Consider the following 22,650-nt stretch of genomic DNA (forward strand, 5'->3'; position numbering starts at 1 on the left):
ACAAGCCCTAGAAGGTGTTTTGCTGCAGAAGAGCCACCAGTTGTGGATCCCAAGTGAGCCTTATGAGGACGCAGGTAACAGGAGCGAGGCACAAGAGCAGAGAACAAGCTAAAATCCAAGAACTAGCCAAGAACTAGTGCAGCAATCTGAAGAAATTAATCTGAGTTCAAAATTCAGAAAAGACTAGGTTTTCTTGGTAATCACAGGAATGGAACTTGTTGGAAGGCAAGGACTAAGTAATGCAGAGATGGTTTGTATAGACAAAGAACAACTGTGATTTACAGTACTTACAGGAGTAAGACTAGTAAAATTCATAGTTACTGGAAAGTGGAAAAACACAAGTGCGCAAAGACACTAAGAATATGTGCACTGCCAAAACAGTTGCTGATATCGAACAGCTGGCTCTACAAAGAGCATACGGACATGTATATTACCATGATCGCAGATAAAGACAATTTTTTGCATTCACAAAAGCATGCATTGTGTAGGTAATTCTGTTTAGAGGTTCTTATGAACCAAAAATATCTATTTTTCTTCAGTTGCCCCTGAATAACAGAAAAATACTATGCAACTTTCTCAGACTTAAAACAGACACATTATAAAAACAATATAAATATTTTTCTTTTTCCATTTAACACTGATCGTTCATTGTCAGCAATGACTGTCTCTGTGATCATGAAACCATTTCTTTTGATTCTAAATTTTTTTCCGTAACAGCATATTAAAAAAAAATCACAGAAGCAATAACATTGTACATAATCACTTTAAAAAGGACATATTATTTACCAAGGCAGCTGGTGGCTGCCGGAAACCATGCAGGCATGTTGATCTCAGGTACAAAATGCATTACACGTAAATGAGTTTAGCAATACACATCTTCTGTAAAACACTTGTATATGCATTCCTGCAAGTTATTAACAGCTTCGTACATGGAATAACCATAATTTCTGTCCATTAAAGTCCTAAGGCATTGTGCATTCTGCTGGGTCCATCATTGTTAAATGTCGAAAGAACAAAAGCTTAGGATCACTGGTTCGAGCCTGACCTAAATATTCCTTTTGCTCTCCTTCATTTGAGTTTAAGGTCCATGTAGAACGGTTGCTTGGTGCAGATACAAGAGATGAAACCCCAGACCTCACACAAGATGCTTGATATGTGTTCCCCGGCCCATCCAATGATTTTTCATACCAAGGTATGAAAGTCGTCAAGGTTTCCCAGCATGCACTGCGAAAGGAGGTAGACGAAATACAGAACAAAATTGGGTCCAAAGCACTATTCAGGTACCAAAGTGGAAGAGATAAGTAGGTCTTGAGCCAGGTATATACTTTATAGACATGTGCATTCCAGTTTTCAATATAGATTTGCATGAGAGATGAGGCTGTATCAGGGAAATTGCAGAGAAAAAAAGCCACTACCACAGCACCTATAAAAAAGACAGATACCATCTATTAATATTCTAAATGAGCCATTCATCAAGCAGAGAAATTATTTGCATATCTGTTCATTATCATTAATTTGAAAGACTCAAAGATGCTTTTAAAAGCAAGGAACTGTCAGTGTAAAACAGGCATGTCTAAAGTCCAGCCTGCGGGCCAATTGTGGCCCATTTTCAAATTTACACTGGCCCACAGCCTCCATCATGAAATTTATAATAATGTGGCCCGCCTGCACAGTGCAGTCAGGAATCACGTAGCCGTAGCAGTAATATTTGGGAACATTAGAGAAATGATGTAAAACATAAAGTAGATACAAGAGTGTAATGATTCTGTAATTAAATAAGCAAGGGACACAAAGTGACAGCTTAATCTTGATACATTACAGATAGGCCACAAGACATTAGGAGTTTGAGTTTGGTTCACACTGTTTCTTCCATCTGTTACTCCATAAATGAACAGTAAAACGTGAGTAAGAAGATGTACTGTGTGCTCGGAGCATTTACTGTATATGTTTATTCATATGTACAAGCTGTGCATTTCTTGTTGGAGTGGCAACATAGGCCACATAAATAGATTGCATTGATCAGTTAAAATTATTTTATTCTAAACATTTATTATAACCAGGGTCAGACTGGGCTCTGCCGGCCTATACCCACTCCCTGACAAACTTTCCCGCTGCTCTGACCTCCCTCCCTGGCTTCAGTTGCTGCACCACCTCCCTCCCTGGCCCCGTTGACTCTGCAGAGAGAGGGGAAAGGTATGCTGAGGGGGGTTGTAGTTGGGGTGCCCAGAGGGGGTTTTGCATCTGGGGTTGATCTGGGGACCGCACACGCAGCAACCCCAGTCCGATGCTGATTATATTTAAAAAATGATTAAAGTCCCAAACCAAGTGTGCTCTCCAGTTCAGTAACAGCAAGGGTTCTCTCCAACCTCCGATAAAATTCAAATATTACAAAAGGTGCTACTGATTATACCTCGACAAAAGGGAAAAAAATGGAGATAAAAACAAGAAAAAATATAGTGTAGCATTCTTGGTAAGATTACGCCTCAATGTGTGTTTACATTCACACATTATCAGTGTTTTAACCCCACCTCAAAATTTTGGTGCAAGTGAACTTAGTGGGAACGTTTGGAACAGCACCACACAATATTCTTCTTATTAAAAAGCCTTTTTTAGTGCTTTAGGGTATCACAGAGTAAAGTGAACTTAGTCTTATGTATACTCAAAACACCATCAGATATAGGGGCAAATTAAATAAAGGGCGAAGTGACTAATGCTGGTGAAAATTCGCCAGCGTGACGTCATTTTGGTACTGCCGATTTACTAACAGGCGCAGACGTAACTTCACTAGTGAAAGAGATTGATGCTGGCGCTCATTGCGCTCTGGGGTAGGGACGTAACTGTGCAAATTCACTAAGAAGCGGATTTTACTGAACTTTTGCGCCAGACTTGCCTTCACCACCTCAGTCCAGACGAAGTGCAATAGAGTAGATAGGACTTCCTCAAAATTTAGTTGAAAATTGTTCTAAGTCCCAAAAAATACAGGCATCTTTTCCTTTTTTCAGGGTGATAGGCTGCATATAAGAGTATATAAATTTTTGGGGGTAACCGGCTTCCCCCCTACATTTCCTAACATATGGCACATAAACTATACACTGGGCTCATGTGTAGGGCAATATAACAACTCTATTTTCTTTATTAATCTTCCCTGGCCTTGTGTAGTGTAATGTATTTGCTGCAACATATACGTCCATTCAACTTTAACTTCCCGCCGTATGCAAATTAGCCAACGCTAACGCAACTTTGCTCTGCTTGCCGTATTAAAGCTAACGCAAATTCGCCAGCATTCATCGCCCTGGACGCAGCTTCGCATGTTAGTGAATTAGCGTTGTCGGAGCGAATTTTTGTCTGGCAAAGTGTTGCGCTGCCTTGCGAAGCCGCCACTGCCGAATTTTCGGCGCTTAGTAAATTTGCCCCAAAGTGTGCTTGTGCGGATAAGTGAAGAGAACGTTTTTTAGAAAGAGGTAGGTACCCACACGGTTTTAGCCCCGGTTCTGGGAGTTGATTTTCCTTTTAAAATCACTTTTAAAACCAAAAGCGGCGTTCCTCTCCAAAGAGCGGTGCCTCCCGCAGTGTATATTAAGATGTCCGCGGCGTATCTCTTTTGTAAGCGCCCATTGGCCATATTCTAATGCCTGAAAACTTACGTTTGCAAAACAGACACCTGGCACAGGTAAATCCCAATAGGACAGACTGTCGCCCCCCCCCTATGCTATCATTATCTTTGTATTGTAGAACCTGATTTGATACTATAGATATTATATTGGAATGACACAGAAAATTGCTCTCTTTTCCAATGGATGTCTACTTTTTATTCTATACTCGTTTTCTTTCTCTCTCTGGTTAGAATTTAAAAGTTTATTTTAATATGCCAATTTGTCTTCATACTTGGATGATAATCTACATACACTATGTTATGTTTGTCTCAAAACTTGAAACTAAAGAATATATAAAAAAACAAACTGCTTTCCTTCAGCTGAGACTTAATTTCCCTCAAAGAATTTCGCACAGCTGTGATTCTCCGTCTCCACACGTCTGTCACTCACAGAACATGTAGAGCATTATGGGCACAGTGAGGTAGCTATGAAGAAAGCAGACCCTGTGTCCACGTGAAGGGCGCCCTGGGTCTGCTAAACAGTTGGTCCGTGAAGGGAGGCTGCGGGTGACCCACAGTTTTGTACACAATCCACTATGCACACAAAAAAAAAAAATTCTGTGTTGTGGGTGACTTGTAATTTTGGGTCCAAATTTTCGTTCCGGGGGTTATACCAATGAATGTAGAGGAAAACCAGAAAAAGAGACCGCTCCAGCTCACCGCTATAATACCACTGAATGTGTGAACTGGATTTTTGGCTGGGGTAGAATTGTCTCTTGATACCCTGGTCCAAAAGTACATGTTATCAGGATCATCAGGGCAGAAAATACACAAAAAAGCATATAAGTGGTGCAGAGCCCAGTCTGTCCTTACAGCTTACTAAAGGGCTGTATTGCTACCTTGGACTGGCAATTCTCCTACTTGCCAGGCAGAGCACCAGAGCCGGGCCAACCCGGCCAGGCGCCCTAGGCAACCTGGCCGGCCATGGCGCCGGCTGACAGCGTGTTCCATTGCGCATGCGCAAAACTGCACTCTTGCGCGCATGCGAAGAAACGCATTTACACACAGGAATTCAAGCAGCGGCCGGGGGAGCCGGAAACTGTGCTTGTGTGGACATGCGCAGCAGCGCATTTACGCACAGAAATTACAGCAGTGGCAGTCGGGGAGAGATGGTACCGGACATGGGGTAGTCGACAGAGAAGGTACGTGCCTGGCGCCCCCCCAGCTTTGCGCCCTAGGCACGTGCCTACTCTGCCTACCCCTAGTTCCGGCCCTGCAGAGCACAAATAGAAAAACATAGCTGATTGCATCCTTTTTTTATACTTTGTACCATGTCCTGTAAATATAACTATACATGATCTATATAATGTCTCAGTAGCATTATTTTCACTTTAAGACCTATTTTTTGAATCTAATGTTAAAAATTAGAATAGACAACACTTAAGTATAGTGAGTTTTATATGCAGAGCTTTATTATTTGGTACTCAACATTTAAATCTTTGCTGCACCAAGATAGTATTTGGTTGCTGTTTAATTAAATAGCAATCTTTCCTTATTCTTTCAGTTTTAGCCTTGTGAAATTTAAATAGATAATACTTGACATAACAAAAAGACACTGGGGCTCATTTATCAACACTGGGAAAATTTGCCCATGGGCAGTTACCTATAGCAACCAATCAGTGATTAGCTTGTTAAAGCCAGCTGCAAGTAGAACTATGAATGCAGAACTCTGATTGGTTGCCATGGGTTACTGCCCATGGGTAAATTTGCCCAGTGTTCATAAATGACCCTCAGTGTTCATAAATGACCCTCAGTGTTCCTCAAATAATTTTCTGTGGCAAGAACTGTTTCAAGGAGGAATGCCTCTGGTGAGTCAGATTTGATTCTTGCAAGATTTGTGCATCCACAGTAAGATATATATATATATATATTTATATTTTCAGACAATTCATCTTGGCCTCAGAATTCCTTCTTTTACATCCACACACCTACACAGAAGTAAGTTTTATGCCACTGTATCTTCCACATGCTCTTAAAAAATCAGAACATAAAAACTCGGAAATTCATCTAAACCAGTTTTATTGCTGCCTATGTTTTGTGTCACCAAAGCCTGTATCAGTAAGTTAACCCCACCCCAGAAAATGTTTTTGTTATGTTGACATTCTGAAGAAATAAAAATACATAAACATATCTTTTTGTAGCATTGTGGAAAAGGTTTCCATTTACAGCACCTTAATTCTGTTACTTTGCCTTGGGTAAATATATAAAAATCTAAAAATTCATAAATATGAATACCACAGGTTTTCTAAATAGTTTTCTACCCAATATGCATGATTATTCAAGTCAAGTGTAAAGACCTAATTATGCATATTCATTTTTATGGCTGACACCTCTATCCCTGCATGCAGAAAACTGTCATAGGAGCCCCTAACAGGATGTTAAACCCACAAATATATATATATATTCTAGTAAAGTACTTTGCCCAAAGAATTTAAAACAAGTAAACCAACCTATGAATATTGTATATGATTGGCAAAAAAAGATATCCTACAGAATTCAGTACTAGAAACAGAGCTGGGCCAAGGAGCTCTGGCACCCAAGGCAAGGATAGCAATTTGTGCCCACTATTTCTATATCTGGGTACCCATCCCCCTGCAAGGGTTACCATGTCATCACTAGGTAAGGGCCAGAACTATCACATCTAGGCTAGCTAGTGACAGGAAAGATTCTGTGGAGTTTAGCTGAGTGAGTGGGTGAAAGTAAGCAACTGGTCATCTAGCTGTGCAGCTTTACAAAGAAGTTTATAGGGGACAGCACCCAATGGGCAACATTCAGTACAGGGCTATGGGGTCAAGGAAGATGAAGGTCTTCATAAAATGTTGCCAGTGTGTGAACTTGAGCCAAGCATTCATAAACCAGAAGGCTTCTGATGAAGTGACTAGCACAGTTACGAAATGCGTTGAGCCATGCTTTTCCCTGCCCGTCCACCACTTCTTTTATTTACTGCATTTATGCTTTTATAATGATCAAATGAACGATGAATTTCATCAAAGACATCTGCATCGAGAAGCAAGTCCCTTGTACTAATCCGGGGATGTAAAAGTGCATCTTTCTATGGATTTATTATAAACCAGAAGGGGCCCTGGAAAAGCATCGTAGTGACACTGTGTTTTGTGATAAATCTTATAAGAATACAGATCAAGGGAGGGCACTCCAAAGATTTAGAAATTTAGGATGACATGGATAAGAGGTGCAAAATAACCCAAAAATACTCCCCACAGAGTGATAATCTGCACTGTTTTCAGAGGCTATATATGTATGTGTGCAACAAAAGAAATGTGGCACAGATTTTTAGAACATGGTTATGAATAAAAGATTCTTCACTTCAAGTGCAAAGTTTGTCTGGACCCTTCAGTTCATTAGTCTGTAACTATAGAGTACCACTGTGGAGCTTGTAATGTACAAGACTATACATCCAAATCCACTCAGCACATACAGTATTATCAGCAATATCTAATATGCCTGGGTACAGTATTCTAAAATGGAATATATATGAAAAATAACATTATATGACCTCAGTGTATGTGCAAAATGTGAGTAAACCAAGTGAAAAAAAATCTTTGAGACCAGAAATAAACATAAAGTGACTGCTTTCTTTTTCATTATATCTCCTGAGAGTACCCGCTGAGATTAATGCATTGAGTCCTGGCTGTCCCTTGAAGCACTGTGCTAAGAGATTAACTGCTATTACCTACCTATTATTTGGGACTCAGAAGGCTATTATGAGCAATTTCAAATATACTGTATGGGTCTGAGCGGTGGCAATCATCACCTGTCTATCACAATGGGCTGTGAGTTATTATCTCTGGTATAATATAGAACTATTCACCACCATTTTTGAAGTTAAAGTCACTTGAGGAGATAATAATGCTCTAAAAAAATCTCTAAAAGTAATATTATTAACATATTCATTAAGCTTAAAACCATGTTTTTAAAGTGAAAGTTTCAGCAATACAATATAATGCCACGGGAGACTAAGGTGTTACAAGGAAAATGGATTTATAGAAAGGAGACGCAACTGTCATTGCCAGCACTCACAAATCTCTATGTTCAAGTGTTTTATTAACAGCTGTTTCTCAAAATGTATTTTTTGTATTTTACCTGGGGCTAGGTGTGAAGAAGGATCAATTTTTAAACAATGGTTTTTTTCCTGGCTTTTATCTGTCTTTGATTTCTTATTATATCCAGGATTTAAAATGCATGATTGGACTGTATATAATATTATACATTTAAATACAAAACTTTCCCATTAATAGATATTGTATTAATAGGGAAAATATACATCACTTTATGACATGAGCTCATTCAGTTGGGTTTATGAGAATCTGTTCCCCACAATGTAGAGGACTTCAAGTCCCAGAATCCATCACTTCACAGTGGGACGGTAAAAAAGAGGCTTAATAATGGAAGAAAAAAGCATAGTAAGTAGATATAAAAGACTAGGAGGATAAAGAGGTTGAGTGAGGAGAGGATGAATAATAGTTTGAAAAGTGGGCCCACGGTCTAAGGTTTTCTGGTGGGCCACTGGCATCCCAGTCCAACAATGGGCTTGGGATTTTGTTATTAGAAGTATTAGGTTTCCTTTCAATCTGTGCAGTCATGTATGCTTGTGTAAAAAAAACAAACATATTTTAGTGTTTAATGTATCTTTTATACACAAGGCCAACTGAATGAGCTCTTGTCAAAACGGGGTATATTTTGTCATTAAGTATCTTGATATGATATGAAATATTGTTTTATAAATGTTTCACTGTGAATCATTCATTTAAAGAAAAGAATTGCCCATGTAATATAAAGAGACAGAAGACATATGTCATTCTTATTCCCGTGAAAGAGAAAGCCATTAGTTACAACTGTTGGCTCAAAAGAAAAAGCCATTGGTTACATTTGTTGGTTCAAAAATGTACTGTATATACAAAGCATATTATTTGCAGGTTACAGGTTCTGCATTGTTGCAGGAACAGCATTTATTTAAGTTGACAGTGTTATTGGCATTATTTCATTGACATTTAGGGGCAGATTTATCAAGGGTCGAATTTCAAAGTGAAAAAAACTTCGAAATTCGACTTCGGACGTACGATCATTCTTCGAATCGTACCATTTAATCGAATTATGGGGGTCTCAATAGAGAATAGGAGATTACTTGCTACTGCAATTAGTGCATTCTTTAAGCTTATGTGTTGATGCATAACATGGTATACTGCATAATTTAATATTTTGTGTTTATATTGTAGGTTTATAACGTTGAGATACGACACATAGACTTGACCAAATCCCTTTATTATATTTAAACGACAATTTAACTTAACTTATTAAAAATGTATTTGATTTTCAAAAAGCAGCATATTTTATTATAAGACGTTATGATTTTTGTAAAGTGTGTAGCTGTAATATATTTAGTATTCTTTCTGGTTGAATGTAAACACAATTTCCCCAGATAGTACTTAGTTACCAGGAGTCTGTTTAGACCTTGTTGTATAATCCTTCTATGGGGGTTAAATGGTTAATGGTTTTATTGGGTGGGATTAATGTGGCTATTTTTACTGGGAAGGGGGGTTTGGATATCTTATGCTTTTGAGGAAGCAGCGTGACGCCACGAAACGCATCAAGCCAGTGTCGGACTGGCCCACAGGGATACCAGCAAAACTCCCGGTGGGTCCAGGTGTCAGGGGACCCTCATGCTGCTAAACATTTGGCGCATTTCATGGTCATTCCCTATTTCTATGAGAACAAAGAGGCTAAATAGATGGAATAATAGATTATAGTATGTAAATAAAAGAGACTAGGAGAATAGAGGTTGAGTAAGGAGAGGAAGAATAATAGTACTAAGAGTGGACCCCTGGTCTAAGATTAATTGGTGGGCCCCTGGTCAAAGGTTTTTCGGTGGGCCCCTGGTGTCCGAGTCCGAGATGAATTTATGCTTTTAATCATACCCAATAAATGAAGAATTTATCCAACACGTGCTCCGTTCAAACTGTTGTATACTTGTGTCAAGTCCGTCTAAGGCCTGAGGAGTGGGTACATGGCAGCACAGGCTTAGTCTGGACCTGTGGAGCAGGTGTCGGTGAGTGCTCGCTAATTGTGTGTTCTCACTTTTGAGGCTATTTGTACCTTGTTCAGCAGTATTACATATTTATTTCAAGGATACTGTTATAACCTTCTCTATTAGCCGATGGGCCTGCTTGAAAAAGGTTCATTTGTATGTGTTGTCTGTAATGCATAGTTAAGCATAAGGGCAGGACCTGTACAAAGAAACACCTTGGCTTATTTCCATCTAAATATAAAAATGCAGTGCTCGCTAATTGTGTGTTCTCACTTTTGAGGCTATTTGTACCTTGTTCAGCAGTATTACATATTTATTTCAAGGATACTGTTATAACCTACTCTATTAGCCGATGGGCCTGCTTGAAAGAGGTTCATTTGTATGTGTTGTCTGTAATGCATAGTTAAGCATAAGGGCAGGACCTGTACAAAGAAACACCTTGGCTTATTTCCATCTAAATATAAAAATGCAGTTTCATTTAAAGGTTTTCACATTCCTTTCCTTGGGCATTCTCAACTATAGCAACAACAATATCCATATACAATCACTAAAGATTCTATAGATGTCTAAGCAGTTTTCCAAGACAGTGTGCAAAGTGCAAAGAAAGGCTGCATGTCCGCCCACAGAGGGATGGCGTATTAAGGAGAAGTAGAGATTGGACAAGTAGGGTACCCCTCCCCACACACACACCCCTTCCCTGTCCCCTAACTTGTGCATCTGAATGATGAGGGAGTAGCAGAGGAGGTGGTAAGGACTGGGCTAGCCTACATCCACGTATGCTGCCCTGAGCACCCATGGCAATGCTTTATTATACATGTGGTGGTTAGCATGTATGACAGACCTATCACCATAATAGCATTTTTGTATTTGTGCAAAATACACCTTCCCAAAAGTTTTGAAAATGAATGGGACCCACATATGTTTAATTTTATAAACATGTTCCATGTACTTACCCATAAGTTGTCGAGCCTTTTTTTCAGAAAATGGGTGCCGTTGAGGATGGTTTGCATGAGTAGAAGAAAAATGCCAATGTGTTCCATTAAGCCCAATTTTCTCTCTCTGCCTTTGGTTAAGATTCAGGTGGTGGAAGATAAGAATATGAAAAATAATAATGGCTAATAAAGGCATGACAAAGAATAGTATGCTGCGTGTCTGCATGATGCTTTTGTAAACAGTATAGGGCTTTGGCTCCAACATTTCACAGACAGTGGAGTCAAGTACAGCTTCTTCTTGAGAAGTAGCAGTATAGTCCAAGATGCATGCTGATGACTCCCCATATACTATAGCCACAGGTATGGTGGTGAGGATAGACAGAAGCCAGATAAATGCCAAAAGGTATGCCATACGGGTTTTCCGGAGGCCTGTGATGGACCACATGGGGTGGCATATTGCAATATATCTCTCAGATGTAAATGCAATAATGGTCCAACTGGTTGTAGCACAATAGACCTGTCGGATCATAAAATAAAGTTTGCACACAGTATCAGAGAGTGCCCAGGGATAATATTGCCAGAAATATCGATAAAGGGTGACTGGGATAGTGAGCAGCAGCAAGATATCTGCCATGGCCAAACTCAGAAGATAAAATCGCACAGCACTAACTTTCATTCTCCCATTTCTCATAAGTGTCAGGATGCTGAGGCCATTTGCCATCATACCAAAGAAGAAAAGAAGACTGTAAAAGATAGTGGCAGGTATCGCAACATGATTAGGTTCCTGGCGTTGGGCACCTATAAAGAGGTGGTGCATTGTCTCAACGCTGGCATTGGAGGTCATATTCTCGTTCCATAAAGATTCATTCTCAAAAGTGATGTGCTTCAGACAGTCATTTAAAATAGGAGACTTGGATTTATTCATATCAGAATGAAGTGAAGTGACAAGCTTATAAGAGTTTGTTGACCTAGAACCAAAAAAATATGGTTAGAACCAAAAAGAAGCACACAAGAAAAAAAACTGCCCACATGTTAAAGGAAAACTAACCCTAAAAACCTTGTTGTTGCTTCTAAACAGCAAAGACTTTTTAAAGGAGAAGGAAAGTCATCTTGCACTTTGTGGGCAGGGCCGGATTTGCCCTGAGGGCGCCCAGAGGCCGGCGTCCTCAGACGCCCCCTCCCTCTCGAAAGATAACATGCATGCGCATCCTGTCAGCTTGATGCCAAAGCACTAGCTGTTTGGCGCTAGTGCTTCGGCAAGAGAATTGCTCATGCAGCTGGGCGGCATGCCATCCATTAATTGATGCAGCCCTAGGCCTGGGCCTTTGCAGCCTCACCACAATTTCTGGGCCTGTCGGGGGTGCCAAATGTTAGGCACCCAAGTAATTGTATTGACTTACCTGAAACCCCGGGCCAGTGCTCCACACCTGAAGGCTCTATTCAGGAAGAGGAAGGAGAAACTAAGAGAAAAAGATGAGACAGTAAACACCCAAGTGATTGTATTGACTAACCTGGAACCCCGAGCCGGTGCTCCTATCAGTAGGAAACTGCACCGGCCCGGGGTTATTCCAGCAAGCACTTCAAATTTCCCGGGGCAGATGCATGCGCAGTTGAACTAAATAGTTTTTAGTTAAATGATGATTGTTCCTATCCTACTGATAGGAGCACCGGCTCGGGGTTCCAGGTTAGTCAATACAATCACTTGGGTGTTTACTGTCTCATTTTTGCTTATCTTTTTCTCTTATTTTCTCCTTCCTTTTCCTGAATAGCACCTTCAGGTGTGGAACTGCTATGAGAGGATGCACAGGGTACTGATCCTATCATTTAATGGGCACCAAAACAAATTTAAATTAATAGTTGGATTTGCAGTGCTGGGGAAATTTAACGGACAGTAGTTTTAATTGTAAAACTCCTGCACTGGAGTTGAGTAGAGGGCCAGTAGAAGATTGCCCCCTGGTAGATCACTTGTTATACTAGTGACCCAGTTGAAGTCAATGCCCACATACTACTTTCTAGGTGAGGTGCCTCTTAGGATTTTTTATACTTAAACAAATTACTTTAGTTGTGTCAGTTTATCAGACTGAATCAAATCCAGTTTAAAAAAAACTGACAAAAGAATCAAATAGTGGAATTTTAATACACTGAGAAAATAAAGGTTCACAAATATACTATACTCTATTTAGATCAGACTTGATTAAACAACCCGTATTTATATGTGCTACTACAGCTGAAATCATTAAGGAAAATTTAGTATCCTGTAGCGCAATTTCTCAACAATTTAGTCCTACACATGTATACAATACTGCTTTATTCATCCTATCTGTGCCTGCTGAGAGGCAATTGGTTTCAACCCTCTGTCTTTTTGCAATCTATTTTTTTTTCACACAGTAAATCACAGCTAACAATATAAATGACTTTTACAAACAGCACGCAATACTGCACAATTATACCTAGGAGTGCTTCACAAATAGCTGCTGTCTTTTACAACATAGAACACAAGGGCATATCCATGCTTACACATTTACAATTTATTTTATTGAGTTTTGCCTTCCTCTTCTACCTCACTCCAGCTTTCAAATGGGGGTCACAAACCCCCATTTGCTCTGTGAGGCTGCAATTTTATTGTTATATTTATTGTTTTACTGTGAGGCTACAATGTTATTGGTATTGTTACTTATGTTCCTATTCCGTACCCTTCCTGTACTTATTTCAGTCTCCTTTTCAAACCATTGCCTGGTTGCTAGGGAAAATAAGACCTTAGCAACCAGATAGTTGATGAAATATCAAAATGGAGAGTTGCTAAACAAATAATGGAAAATACAAACAGATATGAAGACCAGTTGCAAGCTGTTTCCAAATAGCACTGTTTGCATCATACTTAACGGTGAACTAACCCTTTATCCAGATTCCTTCAGAACATCTACCCTGATTCATCAGTAACATTATCCGGATTCCCTTGGTAACCAGAAAGAATATTCACCAAAACACCAGTGTCACTGCTGGAATATCATAACCATTTTTCTTTCCAAAGAGACAGGTACAATGAATAACCTCAGTGACCTGAAATAGAGTGTACAGTTAGGGTTGCCACCTGTTCGGTTTTGACAAGAACAGTTCGGTTTTTTTAAGGCCTGTTCAGGTCTCAACTTTGTTCGGTTTTCAGCCTTGTGAAAAACGAACATTAATCTGGCCAAATGAAAACCAATTATATACCAAGATACTCACCTTGACATGGCTTAGTTGTTATGAAGTGCAGTTAATTTCCAGTTATTAAAGAAACAGAAATAAGGAAATCAATCAAAAATAAGAAATCATTTTTTTAAATGAGCATTGCTGTATTTCAGAGCTTTCTGGATAACTGATTTCTGTATAATAGATCCCATACCTGTAGTTAAAGGATTGGTCTTACTCATTGGGCAGAATAGATAGAGGTGGGGTTTCCAGCCATGTGGGTTTCAACTGGACATCTCAGTTTGTCAAAGGGCTCTCCATTCAAAACTTTCTGTCCCATTTAAAACATGGACATAAATCCAGCCATTTGCATATAAGTGATGTAATAACCCTGACACAGCATCACAGCTCCACGACATCATTGTGCCTGCCTCTGATGTCATCATGCCCACCCCAAGATCACTGCTCCACCCCCAATGCTATCTGCCCCACCCACATTATAGCTGATGGCTAAACCCGAACACAAGGGGTGGGGCAGATAACATTGGGTGTGGGCAGTGATTTAGGAACAGGCATGATGACACCAGAGGTAGGCACAATGATGTTGGTGGAGTTATGACTCCAGGGCAAGGTTATTGCATCACTTAGATGCAACTGACTGGATTTTTATCCAGTATTCTCAATGTTTTAAAGTGTTGATGCCCAATTCAAAACCACACACGTGGCAACCGTATCTAGGGTTGCCACCTTTGCTGGCCTTCCTATATATTTATCTTTATTCCCTATTAATAGCATTGGGATCAACCATCATTTTTACCGGCCAGGCGGCTACCCTAACCATATCTCTAGCTATATTCTGCTTGATGATTAAGCCCAATCCTTTAATTACAGGTATGAGATCTATTATACAGAAATCAGTTATCCAGAAAGCTCTGAAATACAGCGATGATAATTTCTTGTTTTTGATTTTTTTTGTATCTGTAATAATAAGAAATAATAAGCCATGTTGAGGCGAGTATCTTAGTATTTAAATGCTTTTCATGTATCGGCCAGATTACTGTTTGGGTTTCATAAGGCTGAAAACAGAACAGAAAGTTCAGTCTCGAACAGGCCTTACAAAAACCAGGTCAAAACTGAACAGGGGGCAACCCTAGGTCTCAGGGGGATTGAACTGTAGGGTCTGCTTCCTCTAAAGTGACATGGGGTGGCACAATGGCTGGGGAAACTCTACAGGGAAGGTACATATCTCTCAGGATGCTCTATGAGACACAGTATATGGAAAGTATAAAAGGGGCTGCATGTTGTGGTGGCAGTGAGTGATGTCACCACTTGGGAGAGGGGAGCTCACTGTCCAGGAAACAGGAAGTCTGTGAGGAGCTGGCTGAGGGAGTTTTGGTGCGGGGAAAAAACCTTTGCGAGAACTAAATATGGAATAACTGGGGCTTGCCTAGGACATTTCTGCAGGAAGAAGCAAGACTGTCAGTGAACCAGGCTGTTCTGGTTAAAGGACAAAAAAACTGTGAGTGGATGGTACTTTTGTTATGTACCACAGGTGTGGGACCTGTTATCCAGAATGTTTGGGACATAGGGCTTTCCAAATAATGGATTTTAATTTGGACCTTCATACTTTACATCTACTAGAAAATCATGTAAACATTAAATAAACTCAATAGGCTGGTTAGGCTTCAGATAAGGATTTATTATATCTTACTTTGGATCAAATAAAAGCTACTGTTTTATTATTTCAGAGAAAAAGGAAATCATTTTTAAAAATGTGGAGTATTTGGATAAAATGGAGTCTATGGCAGCTGGCCTTTCTGGAAGTCGGAGCTTTCTAGATAACGGGTTTCCAGATAATGGATCCCATATGATTTACTTATCTCTTGAAAACCTCTGTTGTGAACATCTAAAATATATTAGGAGTATAAAGGGCAGGTACTTAAGTCCGAAGGTACCTCCCCCTATAATAAAACCCACATGCAAACCAGTTCAGGCAATATCGCCAAGTGGTATAACATAATAACGGACTGCATTAAAACTTCACCTTTAATAGTAAATGTTAAAAACACTCCAAGCCACTGGGCCAAGCCCACACCGCAAACAACACACTCACATAACAAAACTCACCGTGGCACACTAAGTGTGAACAGTGCAGGACATTTGCCTTAAAAAACAAACAAAGATAAAAACTATTAGCAAGGTGGATGGTGAGGATAGAAAAAAACCACTAAAAAAGTAAGTGCTATTTCAAATAGTGGAAGTCTCCTTCAATAGTTAAAGTATAGTTAGTGTATAGCTATACCCCCCTCCCTTTCCAATTCCGTTCCCTCTTAGGCCCAATTCTGCCTGTCTACGCGGGGAGCGGATGGGAGCTAGATCTCCCACCGTCCACCTATGCTACCCTACGCGTTTCGCCCTTCCTCAGGGGCATAGGTACTGGTCGTGTGTAGGGTTGCCACGTTTTGCCAAAAAAAAATTCCGGCTGGTGGGGGCGGGTACAAAAAGGGGGGCATGACGTGATGTCAAAGGGGGCGGGGTTGTGCTGCAAAGGGGCGGGGCCAAAGCACAGCCAGGACAAGAACCGAAGGACAAGGTAAGTTTACAGGGGATGGGGGCGGGCCAAGGGGGTGTTTTTAATGGTATTACAAATTTACCGGCAGCTATATTGCCAGTAAATTTGTAATACCGGCCCCGGCCTTGGCAGGTTTTTTACCGGCTAGGCCGGTAAAATACCGGCCGGGTGGCAACCCTAGTCGTGTGTTGTTGCAGCCATTAAATAACCTCACTCAGTGTTCCTCGTGGAGGCACTTCCAGATGCGCCGCATTCTAATACTATAGTTCTGGTAGATGCCGTGACTCCATGCCCACACTAGCGCTAAGTCAGTAGTGCGCTTGTGCGGCTTCGTTCTGCCCATAGTTGCTCGTCATCGCGCAAATCAGGAAGTGTGCAACGAGCAACTATGGGCAGAACGAAGCCGCACACGCGCACTACTAGTGCCTGAACTGGTTTGCATGTGGGTTCTATTATAGGGAGAGGTGCCTTCAGACTTAAGTACCTGCCCTTTATACCCCTAATATATTTTAGTTGTTCATAATCTTTTCAAACCTGCGGGAAGACAACTACCAGCCTTTACGGTCTAAAATAGCTCCATTTTCCTGAAACCTCTGTTGTGAACAACAAAAAACCTGATGGGCTCTGCCGACCCAGACCTGATCCCTGCCTGCCCTCAAGCTCTCCTACCTGCCCTCTGTCACCGACCTCTTGCCCTGTGCGGTCATTCCTCCACTGCCCTCCCTCTCCTGATCATGGAACAAGTAGTTAAAGGAACAGTTCAGTGTAAAAATAAAAATTGGATAAATAGATAGGATGCTTCTAATATAGTTAGGTAGTAAAAAATGTGATCTACAAAGGCTGGAGCAACTGAATGTCTAACATAAAAGAACAGAACATTGCTTACTGCTTTGCAGCTCTCTAACATTGAGTTTGCAATTGATCATAAGCATGCAGGTCAGATTCAAAAGCAAACAGTTATGGCCTCCTCAAGCCACTGATTGGTTACTGCCTGGTAACCAATCATTGGAAACCAAGAGAGCTGCAATGCAGGAAGTAGTGTTCTGGCTGTTATGTTAAACATCCAGTTCCACCAGCTTTTATACATTACATTTTTAATGCTAATTGCACTGTTTTTTGAGCTGACGTGTAGTAATTATCTGTATTAGGTTCTAATCAGCCTTATATTGTGACATTTATATTCTGTATATACAGTATATTGTGAGTGGGTCCTTAAGCTCAGTAAGTGACAGCAGCACAGAGCATGTGCAGTGAATCAGTAAAAAAGAAGATGGGGAGCTACTGGGGCATCTTTGGAGATAGAGATCTTCCCTACTAAAGGGCTGTGGTTGTCTTGGGCTGGTATAGAAACCCAAAACATAATGTACAACATTTCTAGCCTACTTCTTTAGATATGCTTTAGTTCTCCTTTAAGTATAGGGCGCCTTTTTACCAGTGCCAGGTGCAAGCACTAAGGCTATTGTGCCCATGAGCATGCATAACACTTGTGCCATCATAAAGCTGTACATAGCAGTCAAAAATACTCAAAAAAACAACAAGCCTATATATACAAAAAATTTAAAATGTACTTATAGTGTGACTGATGCGGACAGATGTCTTAAGCATACAAATCTCAAATATTAAACATAAATAGAAAGAACATGGGTGTATAGAAATTCTGGAACAGGCAGGTATTTCTTTCCACTTTTCAATATGGGTCTCTAATACATAACAAGGCTTGTGCATGAGCATTGCATACAGATCCAAAAATGCACTGACTTTGGTACCAGATGCTTGCACAATTCTATATCTGCTACATTCAGTCTTTTTAGTCTCCTGGTTGACTGAACCTTGGATCTCCGTTACAGTTCAAATGTTTAATTCCAGCTCCTGTTAACAGTCATGCTCCATTGCAACCGTTCTCTGCCATCTCTTTTATTGATTTTCTCTCTTTACAATCTTGTTATCTAAAAGGCCATAAGTATAAAGTGTAATGCCAGCTATCCTCCTGCTGCAGACTAAATGCTTGACTAACCCTGTGTTTGCAAATTCTTCAGGAAATTACAATTCCAAAAAATGAGGTACTGGAGTTGGTCACAGATTGCATATTTTGGCTATACATGGCCAGAATGGGCAATAATAGGGAAAACAGACCCTGGATTTATTTTGGTTCAAGACCCCCTTGCAGGTCCATCCTTTGATTGGGGCATGCATTAGCTCATAACTACATTACAGATATAGGGAAAAACATTTGTGTGTGAGCTGTTCAACCACAGACCCAAAAATCCCACCCCAAATTTTACCCTAATTTACCTTCGAGCTGGAGTTTAGGTTTATCTAGAAGAGCAAAATAGGAATAGTCTTCCAATCTTACCCTAACTGGCCTATGGACTATGCCATTCCCATCCACCACTCCATGCCCCACCAGGAGTGGGGGACAACCCAAATTTTGGGACCCACTGCTCTAGGGGTTGCCTAAAACCATTTATTATATTATATTGTTTGTGATTTGTGATATATATTGTTCAGGAGCGTTTTAGTCTCTTTTCCATTTCACCTTAATGCTTAGGAGTGCCACCACTAATATTTTTTTTCCATTCATGGCAGGAGTTCTAGTGTTCTAGATATACACGCAACCAGAACTAGTGCCTTTCAAGACACATGGCAGGCTCAATTACCCTTTATCTTGAAATATTTCATTTTCTGCAAGGCTTCCTTGGGATGCCTGCGACTGATTTAGCAATAAGAGTCGATGGTAGAAGAAATCTTAGCCTACACAGAGCACATAAAATCACCAAACATATAGAATATAAACATATCTGACCCCCTTGCCACTCCTAACTCCATAGCCAAGTATTTGAGGACCCGACACACAATTTTCCTGCAGGTTCCATGTGATGTGAGGAGGGACAACTGGGATTTAAAAACTGTCAGTTTTGTAGTTCCCATGTCACTGCTATAGCAACCTGATTGGTCAAGTTACTTGGGAAATTAGGTTCCTGACAGGCAGGGACCTGGAAACTGTGATTATTACTTATTCCAGTGTGAGAGCTCTGTAAGCCTGACTGCTTTTGTGACACCTGACAGATCATCTATCCTGGATTGTAAATTTACCCCCCTCACATTTATATTTTCTTTTAAAGGGAAAGATATAATTCGTTATGCCCATAGGGCCTGTATGCTTCACAATGTCCTGCTCCTTTCATGCTCTATTATTACTTTTACATCAGAATCTGACAGCCATATGTCAAGCAGCCCATGACTACGATTCCTGATGATAAGTGTTGTAATCATGATTGCTCTCATTTAAACCTATTCACCTTGCTTTAAAAGGGGAAATGTTAATATTCTGCTCATTAAGGCATGTGTCTTATCTTTATTCAGTTGTGATTAAAAATATTTGATTACAATTAGGATATCGATAATATTCTGAATAGTTTTTGTGAAATATTGTGGATTGAACACCAAGGTGTACGCATAGATGTGTTTTCAGGCAAATATTGGTGCTTTTAGGAACTTTGCATTACAGAAATGTGAATTGGCAGGGACAGTTTAGGCTACCCCAGCTGAAATACACCAGAAAATGCGATAAAGAGCATTTAGTACCATGCCATTACACAATCTTAGCCTTCAGCTAGAATATATTCTAAGCGATATTATAAGATATCATAAGAATTTAGAAGAGAAAAAGCATATGAAGGAAATTCTTAACCATACAGAAGTGGCTGTAGATAGAGTTCAAGGGCACAATCAGATGGCTATTGTTCGGAATTACACGAGCATTAATATGCAAAGACAATAACTGAATTACAAGGATTTTTTTTTAAATACAGTCAATCAGTGAGTCAGGATTACAATACAACCACTACATCTTGGAACCGAAAAGAAAACAGTCACCAGAGAATACATAATAATATAGATAAACAATAAATTCTTTCTGCAAAGAGCACAATTGAAGACACCCACTCCTACTACAAAGGTGCTTCTTACAATTCATTGCATTATTCAATGAGCTGTAGTATATTTACAGACTGTATATAGTGATCACTGCAATCATTCTGTTATTCATAGTCATCCACAATGCAAAGCGAATTTTTTATATATAAATTAGCGACACCTTGGTGAAACCTCCCTGAAAGAATGTGTTCTGGATGAACTTCACGGCAAGTCTAGTGCAAAAATATAAGCTAGCTTTGGGTAGAATTGACTACATACACCTAACTACTAGACTTTGTTCAATATCATGACATGTCTCTGCATAAGCAGTTATACATACAGTATAACCCCCATTTTACATCTTTCAGGGGTCCAGGAATAATGGTGTAAAATCCAGGAAAATGTAAAATAAGGGAAATGTATTATGCATAATATATAGGTGGGACCACAAAACAACAATGTAAAATGAGGGAAAACTTAAAATCAGTGGATGTAAAATTGAGGTTTCACTTATTGATAAGTGTTGTTATGATGATGGCCTAAGCACAGGAATCATCCATGAACGAGTCTATTTTTTGGCCATTAAAATGTGCTTTTTTTTTTAATGAAAATGTGTAGTGTAAATCCAATATTTTTGATTCAGCCGAACCCCCGAATTCTTTGTAAATGATTCGGCCGAATAACAAAATGAATCCTAATTTGCATATGCAAATTAGGAGTGGGAAGGGGAAAACGTTTTTTACTTCCTTGTTTTGTGACAAAAAGTCACACGATTTCCCTCCCCACCCCTCATTTGCATATGCAAATTAGGGTTCGGTCGGGCAGAAGGATTGGCGAATCCTGCTGAAAAAGGCAGAATCCTGGCCGAATCCCTAACCGATTTCCTGGATTCGGTGCATCCCTATTAAAGTGTTTCTCATTTATTTTACACAAAATTAATGGTCATTGTACAAAAGTTATGACCTCCTACACACCTCTCTACTAGAGATTAAATAAATGAAGATAATTCCATAATTTAATGCAGATATGAGATCTATTCGCCTAAATGCTTGGGACCTGGAGGGCTCCATATAAGGGATCTTCCCATAATTTGGATCGCCACAGCTTAAGTCTGATAAAAATCATTTAAACATTAAGTAAACCCAATAGGATTGTTTTGCCATCAACATGGATCCATGTAGTTTAGCAATCATCAAGTAAGAGATTTATTATTACAGAGAAAAAAATATTTCTTAAAAATTAGAATTGTTTAATACATAGTCTATGGAAGACTGTAATTCAGAGCTGTGATTATGGGGGTTATTTATTAAAGTCCGAAGTTTTTTTCTTACTATAAAATCCGAATTTTTAGTGTAAAAACAAAACTATAATTTTTAAAGATTTATTAAAGCCAGAGGATGTAAAAAGTCAGAATCTGAAAAGCTGGCATTTCAGACCTACAGAGGTTGTATATAAAGTAAGTCAATGACAGAGGTCCCTAACCTATTTGGAATTTTCTGTGGACTGCGCTGGAATTAGCCCAAAAAATTGTACGATTCAGATTTCGTTAGATTTTTCCATGTTTGTCCCTGATCCCCATGGATTCTAGTTTGTTCTTTTTTTTTTATTATTATTAAAATAATCCGATAAATTCAGGTTTTGATAAATAAGGCCCCCGATTTTTATATACAGTATATGTATATTTGTACGTTATATTTCATGACAAAATGGAGGCCAATTAATCATAATATGCTGTCCCTGTGCAACTTTGCTTCGTACTGTATATAGAGGGGTGCATGTGTATTGAGACACTTATATGTTTCCAGAAATTCATTCACTGAACAAGTGGTATTATTACCAGCCCTGGATTTGTGGAAAGGCCACCAAGGACCAGGCCTAGGGCGGCAGGATTTTATGCACATTGGTTAAAAAACACTGGGGATGCGCTGGAGATACAATCATTTTTTACATTTCCCGTGCGCCAATTACCATTGCTCCAGTCCAAATGATGAAAATTTGCACAAATAAAGGGGAGGGGACAGGGGCAACGAAAAGGCAGTGGGCTTAGGGGCGCTCACTATATAAATCCGGCCCTGATTATTACATCCATGCAGATCAGAATATAGCATCTAGAAGTGGAGTACAGTTTATAACTGCATTATTCTTTCCTCTTACAGGCAGAAATACATTTGACCGATACTCTGTATTGTCCTCTCTATGCAGTAACATAACTAGAGGGGGGCGGGCCCTGGTGCGGGACGCGCAGCCAGGCCCCCGCCCCCCTCCGTACGTGATTTTCGGCCCGGATTTCAGTGGCGCACAAGCTGCCGGGGGGCCCTGAGGGGGTGCGGGCCCTGGCCTGCTCGCACCCCCTGCTCACCCGGTA

General features: G+C 40.0%; 1 protein-coding gene across 1 annotated transcript in view; it reads right to left on the reverse strand.

Annotated features, from left to right (window-relative positions):
- Positions 1 to 306: 306 nt before the first annotated feature.
- Positions 307 to 22,650, reverse strand: part of LOC121396218 (neurotensin receptor type 1-like) — a 32,838-nt gene continuing 10,494 nt past the window's right edge. Inside the window, exons 2-3 of the mRNA XM_041570961.1 lie at positions 10,649 to 11,595; positions 307 to 1,423 (exon numbers count right to left, since the gene is read on the reverse strand). Coding sequence (XP_041426895.1) covers positions 963 to 1,423; positions 10,649 to 11,552 — 1,365 coding nt within the window. The 5' untranslated portion in view covers positions 11,553 to 11,595 and the 3' untranslated portion in view covers positions 307 to 962. The remainder of the gene's footprint in view (positions 1,424 to 10,648; positions 11,596 to 22,650) is intronic.

This window comes from Xenopus laevis, chromosome 7S (genome assembly GCF_017654675.1).
Source record: "Xenopus laevis strain J_2021 chromosome 7S, Xenopus_laevis_v10.1, whole genome shotgun sequence".
Classification (NCBI taxonomy): domain Eukaryota; kingdom Metazoa; phylum Chordata; class Amphibia; order Anura; family Pipidae; genus Xenopus; species Xenopus laevis.